At 43.3% G+C, this 20,788-nt stretch overlaps 2 protein-coding genes across 2 annotated transcripts; one reads left to right on the top strand and one right to left on the bottom strand.

The window, feature by feature from the left end:
* The first annotated feature begins 3,925 nt into the window (after positions 1-3,925).
* LOC139566509 (basic helix-loop-helix transcription factor scleraxis-like) lies at positions 3,926-4,967 on the top strand. Its single transcript, XM_071387799.1, has 2 exons — positions 3,926-4,590; positions 4,816-4,967. Exons 1-2 carry the CDS (start codon positions 4,090-4,092, stop codon positions 4,846-4,848), a joined length of 534 nt encoding a protein of 177 aa, XP_071243900.1. The 5' UTR covers positions 3,926-4,089; the 3' UTR covers positions 4,849-4,967.
* Positions 4,968-6,959: 1,992 nt separating this feature from the next.
* On the bottom strand, positions 6,960-16,941 carry bzw1a (basic leucine zipper and W2 domains 1a). Its single transcript, XM_071387798.1, has 12 exons — positions 16,816-16,941; positions 16,030-16,103; positions 15,742-15,918; positions 15,408-15,502; positions 15,196-15,261; positions 14,911-15,046; positions 14,502-14,611; positions 10,435-10,605; positions 9,014-9,160; positions 8,264-8,402; positions 7,847-7,969; positions 6,960-7,742 (listed from the first exon to the last, which is right to left on the bottom strand). Exons 2-12 carry the CDS (start codon positions 16,091-16,093, stop codon positions 7,711-7,713), a joined length of 1,260 nt encoding a protein of 419 aa, XP_071243899.1. The 5' UTR covers positions 16,094-16,103; positions 16,816-16,941; the 3' UTR covers positions 6,960-7,710.
* Between the last annotated feature and the right edge of the window lie 3,847 nt (positions 16,942-20,788).

The raw sequence follows: 20,788 nt of genomic DNA, 5'->3' as shown, positions 1-20,788 counted from the left end.
ACGCCGAGGTCCTTCACAGTTTAATTTGAGACGACTTTACAACCATCAAGATTAATTGTCAGATTCAACAGAAGATCTCTTTGTTTCTTGGGACCTAGAACAAGCATCTCTGTTTTGTCCGAGTTAAAAAGTAGAAAGTTGGCAGCCATCCACTTCCTTACGTCTGAAACACAGGCTTCTAGCAAGGGCAATTTTGGGGCTTCACCATGTTTCATTGAAATGTACAGCTGTGTGTCATCTGCATAGCAGTGAAAGTTAACATTATGTTTTCGAATGACATCCCCAAGAGGTAAAATATATAGTGAAAACAATAGTGGTCCTAAAACGGAACCTTGAGGAACACCGAAATTTACAGTTGATTTGTCAGAGGTCAAACCATTCACAGAGACAAACTGATATCTTTCCGACAGATAAGATCTAAACCAGGCCAGAACTTGTCCGTGTAGACCAATTTGGGTTTCCAATCTCTCCAAAAGAATGTGGTGATCGATGATATCAAAGGCAGCACTAAGGTCTAGGAGCACGAGGACAGATGCACAGCCTCGGTCTGACGCCATTAAAAGGTCATTTACCACCTTCACAAGTGCAGTCTCAGTGCTATGATGGGGTCTAAAACCAGACTGAAGCATTTCGTATACATTGTTTGTCTTCAGGAAGGCAGTGAGTTGCTTCGCAACAGCTTTTTCAAAATTGTTTGAGAGGAATGGAAGATTCGATATAGGCCGATAGTTTTTTAGATTTTCTGGGTCAAGGGTTGGCTTTTTCAAGAGAGGCTTTATTACTGCCACTTTTAGTGAGTTTGGTACACATCCGGTGGATAGAGAGCCGTTTATTATGTTCAACATAGGAGGCCCAAGCACAGGAAGCAGCTCTTTCAGTAGTTTAGTTGGAATAGGGTCCAGTATGCAGCTTGAAGGTTTAGAGGCCATGATTATTTTCATCATTGTGTCAAGAGATATAGTACTAAAACACTTAAGTGTCTCTCTTGATCCTAGGTCATGGCAGAGTTGTGCAGACTCAGGACAACTGAGCTTTGGAGGAATAAGCAGATTTAAGTCCGTAATTTGCTTTCTAATGATCATGATCTTTTCCTCAAAGAAGTTCATGAACTTATTACTGCTGAAGTGAAAGCCATCCTCACTTGGGGAATGCTGCTTTTTAGTTAGCTTTGCGATAGTATCAAAAAGAAATTTCGGATTGTTCTTATTTTCCTCAATTAAGTTGGAAAAATAGGATGATCGAGCAGCAGTGAGGGCTCTTCGATACTGCACGGTACTGTCTTTCCAAGCTAGTCGGAAGACTTCCAGTTTGGTGTGGCGCCATTTCCATTCCAGTTTTCTGGAAGCTTGCTTCAGAGCTCGGGTATTTTCTGTATACCAGGGAGCTAGTTTCTTATGACAAATGTTTTTAGTTTTTAGGGGTGCAACTGCATCTAGGGTATTGCGCAAGGTTAAATTGAGTTCCTCAGTTAGGTGGTTAACTGATTTTTGTCCTCTGACGTCCTTGGGTAGGCAGAGGGAGTCTGGAAGTGCATCAAGGAATCTTTGTGTTGTCTGAGCATTTATAGCATGACTTTTGATGCTCCTTGGTTGGGGTCTGAGCAGATTATTTGTTGCGATTGCAAACGTAATAAAATGGTGGTCCGATAGTCCAGGATTATGAGGAAAAACATTAAGATCCACAACATTTATTCCATGGGACAAAACTAGGTCCAGAGTATGACTGTGACAGTGAGTAGGTCCAGAGACATGTTGGACAAAACCTACTGAGTCGATGATGGCTCCGAAAGCCTTTTGGAGTGGGTCTGTGGACTTTTCATGTGAATATTAAAATCACCAAAAATTTGAATATTATCCGATAGGAATTCAGGGTACTCAGTGAGGAACGCTGTATATGGCCCAGGAGGCCTGTAAACAGTAGCTATAAAAAGTGATTGAGTAGGCTGCATAGATTTCATGACTAGAAGCTCAAAAAAAGAAAACGTCATATTTTCTGCTATCGTAAATGTTTGCAACACCTCCGCCTTTGCAGGATGCACAGGGGATATGGTCACTAGTGTAACCAGGAGGTGAGGCCTCATTTAACACAGTAAATTCATCAGGCTTAAGCCATGTTTCAGTCAGGCCAATCACATCAAGATTATGATCAGTGATTAGTTCATTAACTATAACTGCCTTTGAAGTGAGGGATCTAACATTAAGTAGCCCTATTTTGAGATGTGAGGTATCACGATCTCTTTCAATAATGGCAGAAATGGAGGAGGTCTTTATCCTAGTGAGATTGCTAAGGCGAACACCGCCATGTTAAGTTTTGCCCAACCTAGGTCGAGGCACAGACACATCTCAATGGGGAACGCTGAGCTGACTACACTGACTGTGCTAGTGGCAGACTCCACTAAGCTGGCAGGCTGGCTAACAGCCTGCTGCCTGGCCTGCACCCTATTTCATTGTGGAGCTAGAGGAGTTAGAGCCCTGTCTATGTTGGTAGATAAGATGAGAGCACCCCTCCAGCTAGGATGGAGTCCGTCACTCCTCAGCAGGCCAGGCTTGGTCCTGTTTGTGGGTGAGTCCCAGAAAGAGGGCCAATTATCTACAAATTCTATCTTTTGGGAGGGGCAGAAAACAGTTTTCAACCAGCGATTGAGTTGTGAGACTCTGCTGTAGAGCTCATAACTCCCCCTAACTGGGAGGGGGCCAGAGACAATTACTCGATGCCAACACATCTTTCTAGCTGATTTACATGCTGAAGTTATGTTGCGCTTGGTGACCTCTGACTGTTTCATCCTAACATCTTTGGTGCCGACGTGGATAACAATATCTCTTATACTCGACAGTTTTAGCTTTAACCAGCACCATCTTCAGATTAGCTTTAACGTCGGTATCCCTGCCCCCGGTAAACCGTGTATGATCGCTGGATGATTCGTTTTAAGTCTAATACTGCGGGTAATGAAGTCGCCAATGACTACGGTTTTCAATTTGTCAGAGCTAATGGTGGGAAGCTTCGGCGTCCCAGACCCCGTAACGGGAGGAGTAGAGACAAGAGAAGGCTCGGCCTCAGACTCCGACTCGCTGCTTAATGGGGAAAACCGGTTGAAAGTTTCTGTCGGCTGAATGAGCGACACCGGTTGAGCATTCCTACAGCATTTCCCTCCAGAAGCCATGAGAAAGTTGTCCGGCTGCGGGGACCGTGCGAGGGGATTTATACTAACGTTACTATATGTACTTACTGGTGGCACAGACGCTGTTTCATCCTTTCCTACAATGAAATTACCCTTGCCTAACGATTGCGTCTGAAGCTGGGCTTGCAGCACAGCTATCCTCGCCGTAAGGCGATCGTTCTCCTGTATATTATGTGTACAGCGACTGCAATTAGAAGGCATCATGTTAATGTTACTACTTAGCTCCGGCTGTTGGAGGTCCTGACGAACCATGTCCAGATAAAGCGTCCGGAGTGAAAAAGTTGAATGAAAAAAAGTTAAGTGAGGGAAAAACAATAAATATAAACGGTAATTAAAAAGTAAACACCGTAAAGTTGTCAGGTAGCAAAGTAAGGTTGGCAACAAAACGCACTGCAACACGTAAACAAGTCTGCAAATTGTAAGCAGTGTAATGGTCAAGCTTCCACCATATTGCTTCCACTTTACAGATCTGCAAACATGGAAGGGTTAGGGGTCAAGGGGCAGGGGTTAGGAGCAAAGTGGGAGTGTGCTGGCTCTCCGTGGGGGGGGGGGGGGGGGGATATATAAACCTCTAGCACCCAAGAACCACGACAGGTGGCCTCTACTCTCTAGCCTCCACCTGTCTTTCCTTTTCCAGAGGCCGCATGCATGGTGACCGGGCCCAGAACGGATCCGTTATTCAAGAAATGGCATGCTGCTCTGCCAAGGGAATGGCGTGAGCCCAGTTAACGCAGGATCCCCCACCCCCAGTCACCGGATCACACGGCGGCAGCTGGTCCCAGGTGCTATTTTCACTCTGCTTTTATAAAGTGGTTGGCAGCAGTCGGCTGCACCATGAAACAGACACAGTTGCAGAGCCCGTCCCAGATCCCAGCTCAGTCCCCCGCCTTAGACACCCAGCCAGGTCCACCATGAAGTCCACAGGGAGCGAACAGGGTGCCACGCCGGACGGTTTCCCCTCCGACCTGGACGAGCTGGATAGTGGAAGCGAGGAGAGCTCCGACAACAAGTCGACGAGCGGTGGCTGTAGCCCCCAGGGAGAGTGCCGGGAGGGAGCCAGGCAGAGGGAGGGGGGGTACAGCAGCCGTCTGCCGGGCGTTAGCAAACAGAGACAGGCAGCCAACGCGCGGGAACGGGACAGGACCCACAGCGTGAACACGGCGTTCACCGCGCTGCGCACCCTCATCCCCACAGAACCGGCAGACAGGAAACTGTCCAAGATCGAGACGCTGCGCCTGGCGTCCAGCTACATCTCCCACCTTGCCAACGTGCTGCTGCTGGGGGACGAGTGTTTGGACGGGCAGCCCTGTCTCAGGTACCACAGCATCTTGCAGAGCAGCACCAACATCAACAGCAGCAGCCCCCCCCTCAGGCCCATATGCACTTTCTGTCTCAGTAACCAGAGGAAAACGGTGAGTCCTCAAAATAAATCAGTATATATTGGTTGACAGACTGTGGGCTATCATGGAAGACTGCACGTAATCTCCACAAGAAAAAATGGATGGGATTTGGCTACATTTAGATAACGGGCCAGTACTTTATTTAACATTGGAGCAATTCCATAACAGCGTCACAATCAATAGTATTTCAACGGTTTTATTTCAATGTAAACTACTACAATTTCTCTACCCTCACAGCTCAGAGATGGAGAAAAGCACACAGCCATCTGACATGGTCACAACAAGGATGCATACCAAGTCGCACGGATGTTTACATGTACCTACGAGTGAAAAAAAAGATATAACTTTTTACATATTTTTGCTAAATCTTAGGACAAACCCCCCCCCCCCACTGAAATGCACTTTCCGTTCTCACATGTGCGTCTTATCCACTGTGTTTTGGTCAAATTGTAACTCGAGCACAATGTGTAAGGTTCCACCTGACAGTGGGCTATTTCGGTATCAGAAATAGTAAGCCCTAGTGTCGCGCTCCTAAAAACACAGTCTCGCCTCCCCCATGCAGCCAGTCACATGGTTGTAACCCAAACCTAGGCCATGCAGCGGTTGCTGTCAGTAGAGTAGTGGACTGGTTGGCTTGTCTCCTGACTGACTCATCTTTTGCCAACTGAGTAGAGGGTGCCTTGCTTGATTATTATGAATTCAAACTCGATAGCCCCAAATATACTTTGGTAGCTGTAAAATTGTATTTCATTTTAACCAGGATAGTGCACTTATTAGTAAATGAGTATAAGCCACTGCTTTCATGGGAGTCTTGAAATCTAAAATGTGCTTGAATCCAAATATGATGAATTAGTGTTATATAGGCCCAGCCCACTAGTACAGCAGAAGCAACCACACTTGGTGTTTACAAACTTTACCACAACATCAAATCATATTCCATGTCAAATGTAGCATGGTGTGGAACAGAAGAAAACATAACATATGTAAACACTGCTTTTGGGAGCTCAATGTTATACCGTATGTTGAGAAATGTTTACTTGCATGTATTGCACAAGCCTTTTCACAATTCACAAACACACAATAGTTCTGCATGTGTGTCTGTGCAGTATTGGTTGCACCTTTGAAGGCCCAATGGAGCTGTTTTTATATCACCATTAAATCATTTATACTTAAAAGTACCTTACTGTAATAGATTTCCATTAGAATTGGAAGAAATTGCTTTTTAGCACAAATTTCTCAAGCAAGAATTTTGCTAGGACTGTCTGGGAGTGGTCTGAGTTGGAAGGGTAAACTGAAAACTGGCCATTACTGGCAGAGAAGTTTGGAACTCTTATAGGTCATGGTGTATTAACCGCATGGTGATGTCAAAACATCTGATCACCAATTCAACTGTTCATTACAGGTTTGTCCAAAAGGCCAAGGTAAGGATAGGGCTACCGGTAAATCCTTTGGCGAGAAGGCAATGACTTGTCATTTTAGGGTGCCTTTAAGTCACACGGCCAGAAGGTCCTGTGTAGATTGTATTTTCAACCAGCAACTATCAGGAAATAACACTGATCAAATGTTTTCATACTTTTACAGTGTTAAGTTTCATCAGCACAATATAAGTTAAAAGACCGGGACAGAATTGACTGCACTGGACCTTCAACACCTTTAAGCTTAACACAATATTTTTGTATTTTATGCATCGACTTGGGTATATATATATCAAATTACTTCAAAATCATGCAAGATAAAAATACAATCTTATTTTTGTGAATTATCCAAAACACAACTTGTTGCACACAGATTGCAATACACTTTTACCTCAATGAAGACCTCTGAATGTATTAACCTAATAGAATTATAGGCCTACCGCCAAGTCTATTGTAATGTGTATCATTGTTGTAAACATACTTGAATTTCTCCTAACTTATGGAAGACAATTGTCCTCTGCACATAGTGAGAAGCTGTTTAAGAAAAATGTATTTTTGTACAATAAGTTAAAAATATATATTAGTTGACTTGTAAACACAATCATTAAACTACTTTCAAAAAAAATATTGGACTGATGACTTGAATGTGCATGTAAAAAGACCTTTAGGCCAAGTTTACACAGGTAGTCCAATTCTGATTTTCCCCCACTAACTTGACCAATCAGATCAGCTCTTTTGTCAATAATTGGCCAAAAGATCAGAATTGTGCTGCCTGCGTTAACACAGCCTTAAAATATATATATATTTTTTACATCACTCAAGAGCATTTACTGTGGATACCCAGTAATAACATTAAGCTGTGTGTGAATTTGGGACCTCAGGTGGAGATGTATTAGTACAGCAGGCAGCCATGTTAAAGTATAGTAATTGATTGCATTGCTACACAAACATACAATGTATACCATAAATAATCAAAACAATATGAATGTCATCTTTATTTCTTTAAAAAAGTCAATTGGTTTAATCAGATTAAAGTAGTAACCAATATTAATTACTTAGCTGGCAATTCATCTTCCAGAGAGGATGTCAGTCAGGTCAAAAGATGTTTCTACCAAGATGACAGTCACTGCACAACGTTCATCTGATCACCAATTCAACTGTTCATTACAGGTTTGTCCAAAAGGCCAAGGTAAGGAAAGGAGCTAACATGAGGATAGGGCTACCGGTAAATCCTTTGGCGAGAAGGCAATGACTTGTCATTTTAGGGTGCCTTTAAGTCACACGGCAAGAAGGCGCACTACTGCAATATTAACAGATATAGCAGTTTCCGGGATATCATGGTTTATCAGACTTTAGACTGGATGCAGCAACATCAATAGAGTATCTTAATCTTCAAGTAGAATGAAATACTAATAAAAAAAGGGAGTTCATTTCGGCATCTTTCCAAACAAATCAACACTTAATTTGTTCATTTTATGATTGAGGTTTTAATTCACAATATATGTGAACTATTAAGGGTAAGTTTCAAATAAAATCTAATAAGGAGTGTACTGTTGACATCACAGCTCTTGAATTAAATGTAAATGTTGAAGTTGGAGAGGGGTGAAAGAAACCAGAAGGTAAAATAGAAAAACAGGACTGGGAGAGACTAGCACTTCAGTAACATTCTACTGCTCCTACTGTGCTGTTTAAAATGCACATCCGGAGGGTCGAGTTCTCAGTTCTCTTCCTCCTCCTCGGACTCAGACTCTGGAAGACAGAAAAGAGTCGACTCAAATCAGAACATTACAATTTACATCAACATGAATATTCAGAGAACTTTGGTGTTTTTCGGAAAAAAAATTTTTTTTTACCTTCCTCTGCATGCTTCAGCCACTCAACAAATTTCTTCATCTGCTCGAGGAAAACACTCTTTCCTTTAGCAACGTGGGCCTCTGTGTACCACTTAAGAATGGCCTCTTCACTCAAAACATCCGCTGTGTTGGGAGAGGGGGGGGGGGGGGGGACAAGGAACATAAGAATGTTAGGTCAAAGGTCATGAAAGCCAGGGGACCAGGGTTCATTAGGGCACACCATAAAGCCTCAATGGAAAACCAAATTGAATGTTTCTTATTAGAGAAGTCTGTACCCGTTTCAGTCCATTTTATTCCATTTGGTACCTAATGAACGTACCAAAATGACATGTCACATGAGACACCCCCCACACACAGTCTGTCCCAAATGGCACCCTATTCCCTTTATAGTGCACTACTTTCAACCAGGGCCCACACCTTTGTAGAGGAGCACCACAATCTTCTGGAAGGCCTTCATGAAGTGGATGTTGTCATAGCAGTACTCCTGGATCTTCACCAGCAGGATAATCTCAGAGGCTCCCTGGGAGGTGAATGCCTTCAGGAGAGGACTGTATTGCTGTGGAGAAGAGAGAAAGACACATGGTTAGGGTAGAGACTAGATGATCTCAGCGCCTCCTTTGGAGGTGAACAACTTCAGGGGGACTAATGCTGTGGTGGAGAGAGGACCAATTAGTTTCCTTGTATCCAATCTTTGATTTACTAAATAGGCAAGTCAATTAAGAACAGATTCTTAGTTTCAATGACAAGATGTCAGGGGCAAGCACAGCAGCAATAAGCACCTACATTTACATTTTAGTCATTAAACCGATGCTCTTATCCAGAGCAATTAGGGTTAAGTGCCTTGCTTAAGGGCACATTGACAGTATTTTCACCTAGTCGGCTTGTGGATTTGAACCGGCAACATTTTGGTTACTTACCCAACACTCTTAACCGCTATATGGGGGGGGGGGGGCACAAGGTGGTCGACTGAACTAAAATCTAAATCACACTCCAATCTGGCCCATATTAGTACCACCCCACCCTCTACCAATAATATACAGTTCCACAAAACACTAATCTGAATTTAGCAGCAACTAATTTAACCTTCATCTAGGTCTGTCTCATTGTGAAATCTTTGGCAAGAGACCTGTTCAAGAACACAGGAGTCTACAGTTACAAAGCATTTACCTTCAAGTGTTTGATAGATTGTTCACAGACCAGTTCTTCCTTCTTGTTCCACTCCACACAGCTCATGACACTGGACCACACGATGCCGATCATCAGTTGTTCAGAGATGCTGGTCTTCTTCATCTCCTCCCTGACGTAGGCAATTATCTAAACAAAGCAGGGAACATGTCAATGAACAATGCCCAGCTATCAAGTGTATGTATGCATGTATATAACACACTGAACAAAAATATAAATGCAACATGTAAAGTGTTGGTCCAATGTTTCATGAGTGGGAAAAAAATACAAAAAATCTCCATACCGTATGCACAAAAAGTGTATTTTAATTCGTTTACTTCCCTGCAAGTGAGCATTTCTCCTTTGCAAACAATCCATCTACCCAACAGGTGTGGCATATCAAGAAGTTGATTAAACAGCATGCTTATTACACAGGTGCACCTTGTGCTGAGGACAAAAGGCCACAAATGTGCAGTTGTCACAACACAATGTCACAGATGTCTCAAGTTGAGGGTGCATGCAATTCCTCTGCTGACTAGAGGAATGTCCATCAGAGCTGTTGCCAGAGAATTGAGCATTCATTTCCCTACCATAAGCCATTTTAGAGAATTTTGCAGTACTTCTAGCCTCAGAACCGCAGACCATGTGTAACAACGCAAGCCCAGAACCTCCACCAGGTTCATCGCCTGCGGGATCGGTAGAAACCAGCCACCCGGAACACTGATGAAACTGACGAGTGTTTGTGTCTATAATAAAGTCCTTTTGTGGAAGCAAACTCATTCTGATAGGCTGGGTCTGGCTCCCAAGTGGCTGGGCTGATGCCCTCCCAGGGCCATGCACCTGGTCATGTGAAATCCATAGAAAAGCCTCAAATGTATTTCAATTGACTGATTTCCTTATATGAACTGTACAGCGCATTCGGACCCCTTGACTTTTCCACTTTGTTACATTACAGCTTTACTCTAAAATGGATTTAAAATTATTTCCCCCCCTCAATCTACACACAACATCCCATAATGACAAAGCAAAAACTTTAAATCCTTTACTCAGTACTTTGTTGAAGCACCTTTGGTAGCGATTAAAGCCTCTAGGCTTCTTGAGTATTACGCTACAATCGTTGCGTGCTAGGAATATGGGACCAAATACTAAATTGTTGACTACTTTAAAACAAATTAATTTGTCCCAATACTTTTAGTCCTCCTAAAAAAGAAAAAGCGGGGACTATGTACAAAAAGTGGTGTAATTTCTAAGTAGTTCACCCGATCGATGAAAATCCCCTCGAATGCTGAGTCTGCACTTTAACCGGTCATTGTATCATTTCAAATACCAAGTTCTGTATGCAGTTGAGACCCCCAAAAAATTGGGGTCACTGTCCCAATACTTTGAGCCCACCGTATAAGAATAATAGAGAAGCCGGGCCTCACATCTTTGAAGTTGTCCCCGCGGGCCATCATCTCCTGGAGCTCTTTCTGCAGCTCCTTACGGGACCCGATGGCCTCCTGGTTCCTGGCAAAGTCTGACAGCTCCTTCAGTCCCGCGTCAGTGAAGTACTTAGAAAAATGTTCACAGCTCCGCTTGTTGGCAGGAAAGAGTTCCTATGACAGATATTGATACAAGTAATTAGTTCCCATTCAATATTTATTTTGTTTTAAATCTATAGGCCTATATAAAAACTCTTAGGGCTGGTTCAACAGACAATTGAACATGCTTTTTAGACTACGACTAGTCTTGAAGGGATAGTTCACCCAAATTACAAAATTATACTTGCTTCCTTACTCCTATGGATAAGGTACGACAGAAATCCATGCTTTGGTTTAGTATCCCTCGCACAATTTCAACATGCTAACGTTTCAGCATATATGAACAAATCCCATTAAAGTCATGGGACCAATTAGCATTTTCCACACATGTCCAAATCATCCAAAAGTATCTAAAATTGATTGTGAAGCTCAACAAAGTCACTCAGAGGATTTGAAAGTGGTGTGAAATGTTAATATCGGTCCCATGACTTTAATGGGATTTGTTCATAAATGCTGAAACGTTAGCATGTTGAAATTGTGCCACAAATGCTAAAATGTTAACATACGGAAACAGTGCCAGGGATACTAACCCAAAGCATGGATTGCTGTCATGCCTTGTTCATAGACTGCTTACAGCAGGTGTATCAAACTATTTCCATGGAGGGCCTAGTGCCTGCTAGTTTTTCCCTTTCAATTAAGAAAGCAGGTGGGGGGAGTGCCTTACTAATTAGTGACCTTGAGTCAAACAAGTACAAGGGACGAGCGAAAACCCGCAGACACTCAGCCTTCCGTAGAATTAGTATGACACAGGGCTTACAGGGTAAACAAATAAAGACTTATTTGTCACATGCGCCGAATACAACAGGTGAAATGTTTAATTTACAAGCCCTTAAACCAACAATATACAGTTCAGAAAATAACCTTTTAAAAAGTAAGAAATAACTAAAGAGCAGCAGTAAAATAACAATACCGAGGCTATATACAGGGGGGTACAGGTACAGAGTCAATGTGTGGGGGCACCTGTTAGTCGAGGTAATATGTACATGTAGGTAGAGTTAAAGTGACTATGCATAGATGAGAGTAGCAGCAGCGTAAGGGGGGGGGACGACACACAATGCAAATAGTCTGGGTAGTCATTTGATTAGATGTTCAAGAGTCTTATGGCTTGGGGGTAGAAGCTGTTTAAAAGCCTGGGTCGTACGCACTTGCCTCTGTAGTGCCTTGCAGTCGGAGGCCGGGCAGTTGCCATACCAGGAAGTGATGCAAGCGTCAGGATGCTCTCGATGGTGCAGCTGTAGAACCTTTTGAGGATATGAAGACCCATGCCAAATCTTTTCAGTCTCCTGAGGGGGAATAGGTTTTGTCGTGCCCTCTAAACGACTGTCTTGGTGTGTTTGGACCATGTTCGTTTGTTGGTGATATGGACACCAAGGAACTTGAAGCTCTCAACCTGCTCTACTATAGCCCTGTCAATGAGAATGGGGGTGTGCGCAGTCCTCCTTTTCCTGTCGTCCACAATCATCTCCTTAGTCTTGATCACGCTGAGGGAGAGGTTGTCCTTGCACCACACGGGCAGGTCTCTGACCTCCCTATAGGCTGTCTCGTCATTTTTCAGGCCTACCACTGTTGTGTCAATGGCAAACTTAATGGTGTTGGAGTCGTGCAATCATGAGTGAACAGGGAGTACAGGAGGGGACTGAGTACGCACCCCTGAGGGGTCCCCGTGTTGAGGATTATTGTGGAGGATGTGTTGTTACCTACCCTTACCACCTGGGGCAACCCGTCAGGAAGTCTAGGATCCAGTTGCAGAGGGAGGTGTTTAGTTCCAGGGTCCTTAGCTTAGTGATGAGCTTTGAGGGCACTATGGTGTTGAACGCTGAGCTGTAGTCAATGATTTGCTTTCTCACATAGGTGTTCCTGTTGTCCAGGTGTGAAAGGGCAGTGTGGAGTGCAATAGAGATTGCATCATCTGTGGATCTGTTGGGGCAGTATGCAAATTTGAGTGGGTCTAGGGTTTCTGGGATAATGGTGTTGATGTAAGCCATGACCAGTCTTTCAAAGCACTTCATGGCTACAGATGTGAGTGCTACGGGTCTCTAGTCACTTAGGAAAGTTAACTTGGTGTTCTTGGGCACAGGGACAATGGTGGTCTGCTTGAAACATGTTGGTACTAAAGACTCAGACAGGGAGAGGTTGAAAATGTCAGTGAAGATACTTGCCAGTAGGTCAGTGCATGCTCAGAGTGCACGTCCTGGTAATCCGTCTGGCCCTGCGGCCTTGTGAATGTTGACCTGTTTAAAAGTCACAACAGCTGCAGAGAGCGTGATCACACAGTCCGCAACAGCTGATGCTCTCATGCGTGTTTCAATGTTACTTGCCTCGAAGCGAGCATAGAAGTCATTTAGCTCATCTGATAGCTGCCCAGTGACACGAGCCTCTCAGCTGTGCTTGCCTTTGTAGTCTAATAGTTTGCAAGCCCTGCCCCCATCCAACGAGCGTCAGAGCCGGTGTAGTACGATTTGATCTTAGTCCTATATTGACGCTTCGCCTGTTTGATGGTTCGGAGGGCATAGCGGGATTTCTTATAAGCTTCCGGGTTAGAGTACCACTCCTTGATAGTGGTAGCTCTACCCTTTAACCAGGTGCGGATGTTGCCTGTAATCCATGGCTTCTGGTTGAGGTATGTACGTACAGTCACTGTGGGGATGACGTCATTGATGCACTTATTGATGAAGCCAGTGACTGATGTGGTGTACTCCTCAATGCCATCGAAAGAATCCCGGAACACATTCCAGTCTGTGCTAGCAAAACAGTCCTGTAGTTTAGCATCTGCGTCATCTGACCACTTTTTTATTGACCGAGTCACTGGTGCTTCCTGCTATAATTTTTGCTTGTAAGCAGGAATCAGGAAAGAATGTCAGATTTGCTAAATGGAAGGCGAGGGAGAGCTTTGTACATGTCTCTGTGTGGAATAACGGTGGTCTAGAGTCCCCCCCCCCTCTCTGGTTGCACATTTAATATGCTGATAGAAATGAGGTACAACTGATTTAAGTTTCCCATGCATTAAAGTTCCCGGCCACTAGGAGCGCCACCTCTGGATGAGCGTTTTCCTGTTTGCTTATGGTGGTATACAGCTTATTGAGTGCGGTCTTAGTGCAGCGTCGGTCTGTGGTGGTATGTAGACAGCTATGAAAAATACACATAAACTCTAGGTAGATTGTGTGGTCTACAGCTTATCATGAAATACTCTACCTCAGGCGAACAAAACCTTGAGACTTCCTTCCTACAAATATACATAGACCGCTACCCCTTGTCTTACCAGAGACTGCTGTTCTATCCTGCCAATAGAGTGTATAACCCGCCAGCTGTATGTTATTCATGTCGTCGTTCAGCCACGATGTCTCAGTGAAAAATAAGATTACAGTTAATGTCCCGTTGGTAGGATATAAATGCTTTTAGTTCGTCCCATTTATTTTCCAGCGATTGTACGTTGGCTAACAGTACGGATGGCAAAGGCAGATTAGCCACTCATCGCCTAATACTCACAAGACACCCACAATCTCCCGCAAAATCTTTGTCTCTTTCTCCTGCTGTGAACGACAGGGATGAGGGCCTGTTCGGGTGTCTGGAGTAAATCCCTCTTGTCCAACTCATTAAAGAAAAAGTCTTTGTACAGTTCAAGATGAGTAATCGCTGTTCTGATGTCCAGAAGCTCATTTCGGTCACATTTCGGTAGCTGTAACATTATGTACAAAATAAGTTACAAACGCAAAAATAAAAAAATAGCACGGTTGGTTAAGAGCCAATAAAACAGTAGCCATCCTCTCCGGCGCCATTAAATGTTGTAAGGAAACGCATGTAATTTTGGAGAACCATCCTTTTAATCTGTGTTGAGGAAAGCACCACATACTCTATATGTATTGGTATACTTGGAGGGACAAAAAAAAAGAAGTAAGGATTTGTAGCTTTACCATCAGCCTGTTGTCCATGCCGACTTTGCGGAGAGCGACAGCAACAGCGTTTATGTCCCTTTCATAGATCCAGGACTTGAACAGTTTCACAGCAAAGGCCGCAGATACTCCTGCAAACAGTCATAAAGCAACAGTCAAAGCAGCAGGTACCCTGCAATGAACAGCACTCAAATCACTATTTTGTATGAACTAAAAACATTCATTTCAGAGACATTGGATTCACAAAAAATAAGTTGTTTGACTGAATTCTGTGTCCATTTCAGAGACCATTCAACAAAAAGGTGGGTATCCAGTGAAGAGGGTCATGTTCATTAGGGCCCACCGTAACCAAACATTTGTGAAAATGAAAACAAGCAGCTCTTATTGGACAGGTCCAGGTAAAGATAGTGGTGGGATGGCAGACACTCACCCTCTTTGACCACGTTCTCGTTGAAGAGACTTCCAATGACGGCGGCTGATATGTTTCCATTGGCCAACAGAATGCCAGTGAGCATGGCCAGCTTGTTGCGTTCTGATTCGGTGAACCCTTTTAAAAAGAGCAGCAACTGTGGAGTAGATAGAATAATGAGCACGCTGGGTAAATGTTTTAGTTGTGAAAATAAAATATCCCATTCAAACAGCTCATGCAGAATCCATTGCGTGCAACTTCCATCAGTGCCAACTGCCAAGCAGGAGTTCAAACCAACTGTCTCACCTTCTTGATCTCCTCCTCAAACCCTTTCTCCAGGTACTTGTAACGCCGGATCAGCTTGTTAAAAACCTACAAGTCCAAAACAAAGGAAGATATGAAATTGTGGTAAATTCATTATACATCATTGATTAGCTGGATAGAGCTTCTTGACAGATGTATATCTATAGTGGGATATAGATACTTCGCCCTAGTAAATTATTTCCACATCCTCTTACCTGAGCATATGCTTGCATTGTCTCAAGGTCCTCTTGTGCCGTGAAGAGGCAGAACTCTGTGCGGGTCAGGTCGTCAGATATACTACCTCCTGGGGCTGCCGACAGGTGAAGGGGGAGAAAGAGAAAGTGTCAGTGTGCTGATCTGGACTTTAGTGGCTTTCCAAATGGTATGGAAACTGACTTCCAACACTACACTTCCTCTAAAACTTTCCACGAATCCTCTTTCCTTCTCAAAAAACACATTGTAGAAGGTCAGATGTGTGGGACTTTGGAAGGAGGCAAGGGATCCCTGAAAGTTACTGACTTTAAACACTACTTAAAGATCTGTACTCACCAAGCATTCCGCCAGCCACCAGGATGTCAAAGAGTGTCTCTGCATACCTGCGGTAGTCAAGCTTGGCGCCAGAGGCATCAAGGAATTTTGCAACAGCTTCCAAATCAGAGCCAGTTTGATTTAAGCCTTGTACGATACTTTCTTGAAACTGAGTAGGGTCAAATCTCTCCTTTTCATCTGTTGAAAAAACATGCCAGAATTTCACCGCCGGTAGCATTTTGACATAGCTAGGTGAAACCAAAAAAAAGTAGTGGTCAATTTGGTCGACAATGAAGATGCCCAACTTACCTCTTTTCCTCGTTTTGAAACGCTGGCCGGTTAGCGTTGGCTTTTGCTGCTTTTGATTATTCATAAAAGACACTCTGGATGAGAGAAGTTTCATATTAACGTCTGTGATTGAGCACTGTCAAGATAGCTAATGTTTACTAGTTTTGTATAACTAGTTGGAAACGTGCTCTGCCCAACAGGATTTATGTAACGTTAGGCCCATAAGAGCCAGTCAGAGCTATGTTATGGCTTGTTCTGGATATCTTTTGGCAAGCCACACCTGGTAATTTGGATAACTGGTAAAGTTGACATTGTTTTATATTCATCGTGACAAAGCTATGTTGCAATCAAAATCTAGTTAGGTGAAGTTAGCGAGCTAGCCTGCTTAGTTACCATCCAAGATGGTAGGCTTTAATGTGAGCACCGGGACCTTCCCCCAGGCGCCTGTTCAGCCAGGCCTTGCTTGTTCGTGTGGCACCAGCGAAACTCCGATAGCAGCTAACGTTAGCTAACAAGCCACCATTTCCTGTAATGCTAACAAAACTTGGACCAAAGGACGTCGATATGGCAACTAGGTGTCTCTACAGTGGGTAGTTACTTATACATGCGTTTCATATCTAACAAAGTCAGGTCTTCCGACATGATAGCTAACGTTGTTAGCCATTTAGTTCGCTAGGTAACGTTAGCCAAGTTGTGCTTGCTAGCGAACAATGCCTGAAAAAGAACTCTAGGTAGCCAATGTTAGTTTAAACAGACACGTGTAGATTAAATTGTCTACCGAATGTGCAAAGTATGCAGGTCACCTACCGAAATTTATGCAGATAAAAAACGGTTAGAGTAAGAACAAATTCAAACACCCGATTTCAGTTCTATCGACCTAACAAAAATACCCTTTCCGGAACCAACCAGTGACCGGTTTTCGCAAGTACGCATGCGTGTTTAAATATGGCTCTATAGTGTATTTGTAATGTTTCTTTGTCATTATATAACTTTCTTGATAATGTGTGTAAATGATTGTCAAGCTCAAGCCATGTGACATTGGTCAATTCCAAAGGTATTTCAACTGCCACAAATGATAGTTCAGAGTTTCAGATTGCTGCTTTTGAGTAAACATCAATGATGTCATCCCACCAAGTTGCCGTGAATTGATTTTCGATGTCATATCAAATCAAACTTTATTTGTCACATGCGCCGAATACAAGTGTAGACTTTACCGTGAAATGCTTACTTACAAGCCCTTAACCAACAGTGCAGTTCAAGAAGAGTTAAGAAAATATTCACCAAGTATTCTAAAATTAAGAGTAATAATAAAAACACAATAAGAATAACGAGGCTATATACAGGGGGCACCGGTACCGAGATAGTGTGTGGGGTTAGTTGCGGTAATTTGTACATGTAGTTGGTGGTGAAGTGACTATGCATAGATAATAAACAGCAAGTAGCAGGGAGGGGGGTCAATGTAAATTGTCCGGTGGCGATTTTATTAATTGTTCAACACTCTTATGGCTTGGGGACTAAGTACACACCCCTGAAAGGCCCCAGTGTTAAGGATCAGCGTGACAGCCGTGTTGTTGCCTACTCTTACAACCTGGGGACGGCCCGTCAGGAAGTCCAGGATCCAGTTGCAGAGGGAGGTGTTTAGTCCCAGAGTCCTTAGCTTAGTGATGAGCTTCGTGGGCACTATGGTGTTGAATGCTGAGCTGTAGTCAATGAGCAGCATTCTCTAATAGGTGTTGGTTTTGTCTAGGTGAGAAAGGGCAGTGTGGAGTGCGATTGAGATTGCGTCATCTGTGGATCTGCTGGGGCGGTATGCGAATTGGAGTGGGTCTAGGGTGTCCGGGAGGATGCTGTTGATGTGAGACATGACCAGCCTTTCAAAGCACTTCATGGCTACTGACGTGAGTGCCACGGGGCGGTAATCATTTAGGCAGGTTACCTTCGCTTCTTTGGGCACAGGGACTATGGTGGTCTGCTTGGAACATGTAGGTATTACAGACTCGGTCAGGGAGAGGTTGAAAATGTCTGTGAAGACACTTGACAGTTGGTCCATGCATGCTTTGAGTACACGTCCTGGTAATCCGTCTGGCCCTGCGGATTTGTGAATTTTGACCTGTTTAAAGGTTTTGTTCACATCGGCTACCGAGAGCGTTATCACACAGTCATCCAGAACAGCTGGTGCTCTTGTGCATGCTTCAGTGTTGCTTGCCTCTAAGCGAGCATAAAAGGCATTTAGCTCATCTGGTAGGCTAGCGCCACTGGGCAGCTCGCGTCTGGGTTTCGTTGTAGTCCGTAATAGTTTTCAAGCCCTGCCACATCCGATGAGCATCAGAGCCGGTGTTTGTAGGATTCAATCTTAATCCTGTATTGACTCTTTGCTTGTTTGATGGTTCGTCTGAGGGCATAGCGGGATTTCTTATAAGCGTCTGGATTAGTCTCCCGCTCCTCTAGCCTTTAGCTTGATGCGGATGTTGCCTGTAATCCATGGCTTCTGGTTGGGATATGTACGTACAGTCACTGTGGGAACGACGTCGTCGATACACTTATTGATGAAGCCGGTGACTGAGGTGGTGTACTCCTCAATGACATTGGATGAATCCCGGAACATATTCCAGTCTGTGCTAGCAAAACAGTCCTGTAGTGTAGCATCCACATCATCTGACCACTTCCGTATTGAGCGAGCCACTGGTATTTCCTGCTTTAGTTTTTGCTTGTAAGCAGGAATCAGGAGGCTAGAATTATGGTCAGATGTGCCAAATGGATGGCGGGGGAGAGCTTTGTATGCATCTCTGTGTGTGGAGTATAGGTGGTCTAGTATTTTTTTTCTCTGGTTGCACATGTGACATGCTGATAAAAATGTGGTAAAATTGATTTAAGTTAGCCTGCATTAAAGTCCCCAGTCACTAGGGGCGCTGCTTCTGGGTGAGCATTTCTTTCTTTGCTTATGGCCTTATAGAGTTGGTTGAGAGCAGTCTTAGTTCCAGCTTCGTTCTGTGGTGGTAAATAGACTGATGTGAATAATATCGATGAGAACTCTCTTGGTAGATAGTGTGGTCTACAGCTTATCATAAGGTACTCTACCTCAGACGAGCAATACCTCGAGACTTCTTTAATATTAGACATCGCGCACCAGCTGTTATTGACAAATAGACACACACCCCCACCCCTCGTTAATTTTAGATGGGTGGGGGTCTGTTCTGCTGGTGCATGGACAATTCTGCTAGCTCTATATTGTACTTATCGTCGTTCAGCCACGTCTCGGTGAAACATAAGATGTTACAGTTTTTGATGTCCTGTTGGTAGGATAATCTTAATTGTAGATCATCAACAAAAAAATCTCCAATGATTGCACGTTATCAAGAAGAACGGATGGCAGTGGGACTTTACTCGCACGCCTACGGATTCTCAGAAGGATGGAGCAAAAGATCCGAATTGGGCTGCCTGTGTAAAAAAAAAAATCCGGACTGCTTAACCATATTGGATCAACACTTTATTTACTCTCCATTAGATGTTGGTTTGACCATTTATACTGTACTGGTCTTTTGGAATAACATTAGGCAACATTTTCAAACTGCAGAGGACGGTATATTTTCCTTTTGCTGAGCAGCTCAATTGACATTAGTTCCAAATGAAATTGAATAATAATTGTCATTTACGCTATGCAGTTGTCTGGTAAATGTTTATTGTGTTTGTGATACTTTCTATTATTTCTATGGTTAGTATGAGCAAATCATATCACTTCAACACTGTAAGAAAATATTAAACAAAAGGCTGCTTTCTAAAATGTATAATCTTCTGAAATATTTTATTATGCAGTATTCAATATATTGATGCATATTCCTCCAGTCCTCCCAACTCAAAATGTTGACTTTTATGTAAAGCACATGATTGTCAGCAGACTGATACACCAATATCCTGATTATAGTCACAGATAGTACTGTAGATTAGATGCAGAGAGTATGACATTCTCAAGCCACCCGTGATATCATTTTGACTCTCCAGGGTCCTTTCCTGTCTCCAGGGACTTTCCTGTCTCCTGATGTAGATATGCCTTGTTACTGTTTTCTCACAGACAGAGGCTTGGTTGTCTTAGAATAGATTGTGGTGTGTGTGTGTGTGTGTGTGTGTGTGTGTGTGTGTGTGTGTGTGTGTGTGCGTGTGCGTGAGCGTGTGTGTGTGTGTGTGTGTGCACGCATTTCAGATCTTAGAGAGGAATGCCGATCCAGAGGAGGTGCTCCTCAAATTCCTCAGAAGGAAAGGTACTTTTCCTCAACAAAATAACAACACCTTTTTTATGTAAATAACAGCACATAATGTCTATGTTCATCAAATCTAATTGCATTGGTCACATACACATATTTAGCAGATATTATTGCAGGTGTAGCAAAATGCTTGTGTTCCTAGCTCCAACAGTGCAGTAGTATCTAACAATACACAAATCTAAAAGTAAAAAAATGGAATTAAGAAATATATAAATATTAGGACGAGCAATGATGGAGTGGCATTGACTAAATACAGTAGAATAGAATACAGTTAATACATATGAGATGAGTAAAGCAGTAAGTAAACAGTATTAAAGTGACTAGTGTTCCATTATTAAAGTGGCCAGTGATTCCATGTCTATGTATATAGGTCAGCAGCCTCTAAGGTGCAGGGTTGAGTAGCAGTGAGTCATTTCAAAATGCTTAGCCAAAATCATCTACATGTATCTCTTCTCTATATAGTGCTTTTAACTGGGACTAAGTATGGTTGTGGAGGGGGTGGGGCCTGCACGGTCATGGTG

The sequence above is a fragment of the Salvelinus alpinus genome, chromosome 38 (assembly GCF_045679555.1).
Source record: "Salvelinus alpinus chromosome 38, SLU_Salpinus.1, whole genome shotgun sequence".
NCBI classification, from domain to species: Eukaryota; Metazoa; Chordata; class Actinopteri; order Salmoniformes; family Salmonidae; genus Salvelinus; species Salvelinus alpinus.
This window is presented reverse-complemented; position numbering and strand designations above follow the sequence as displayed.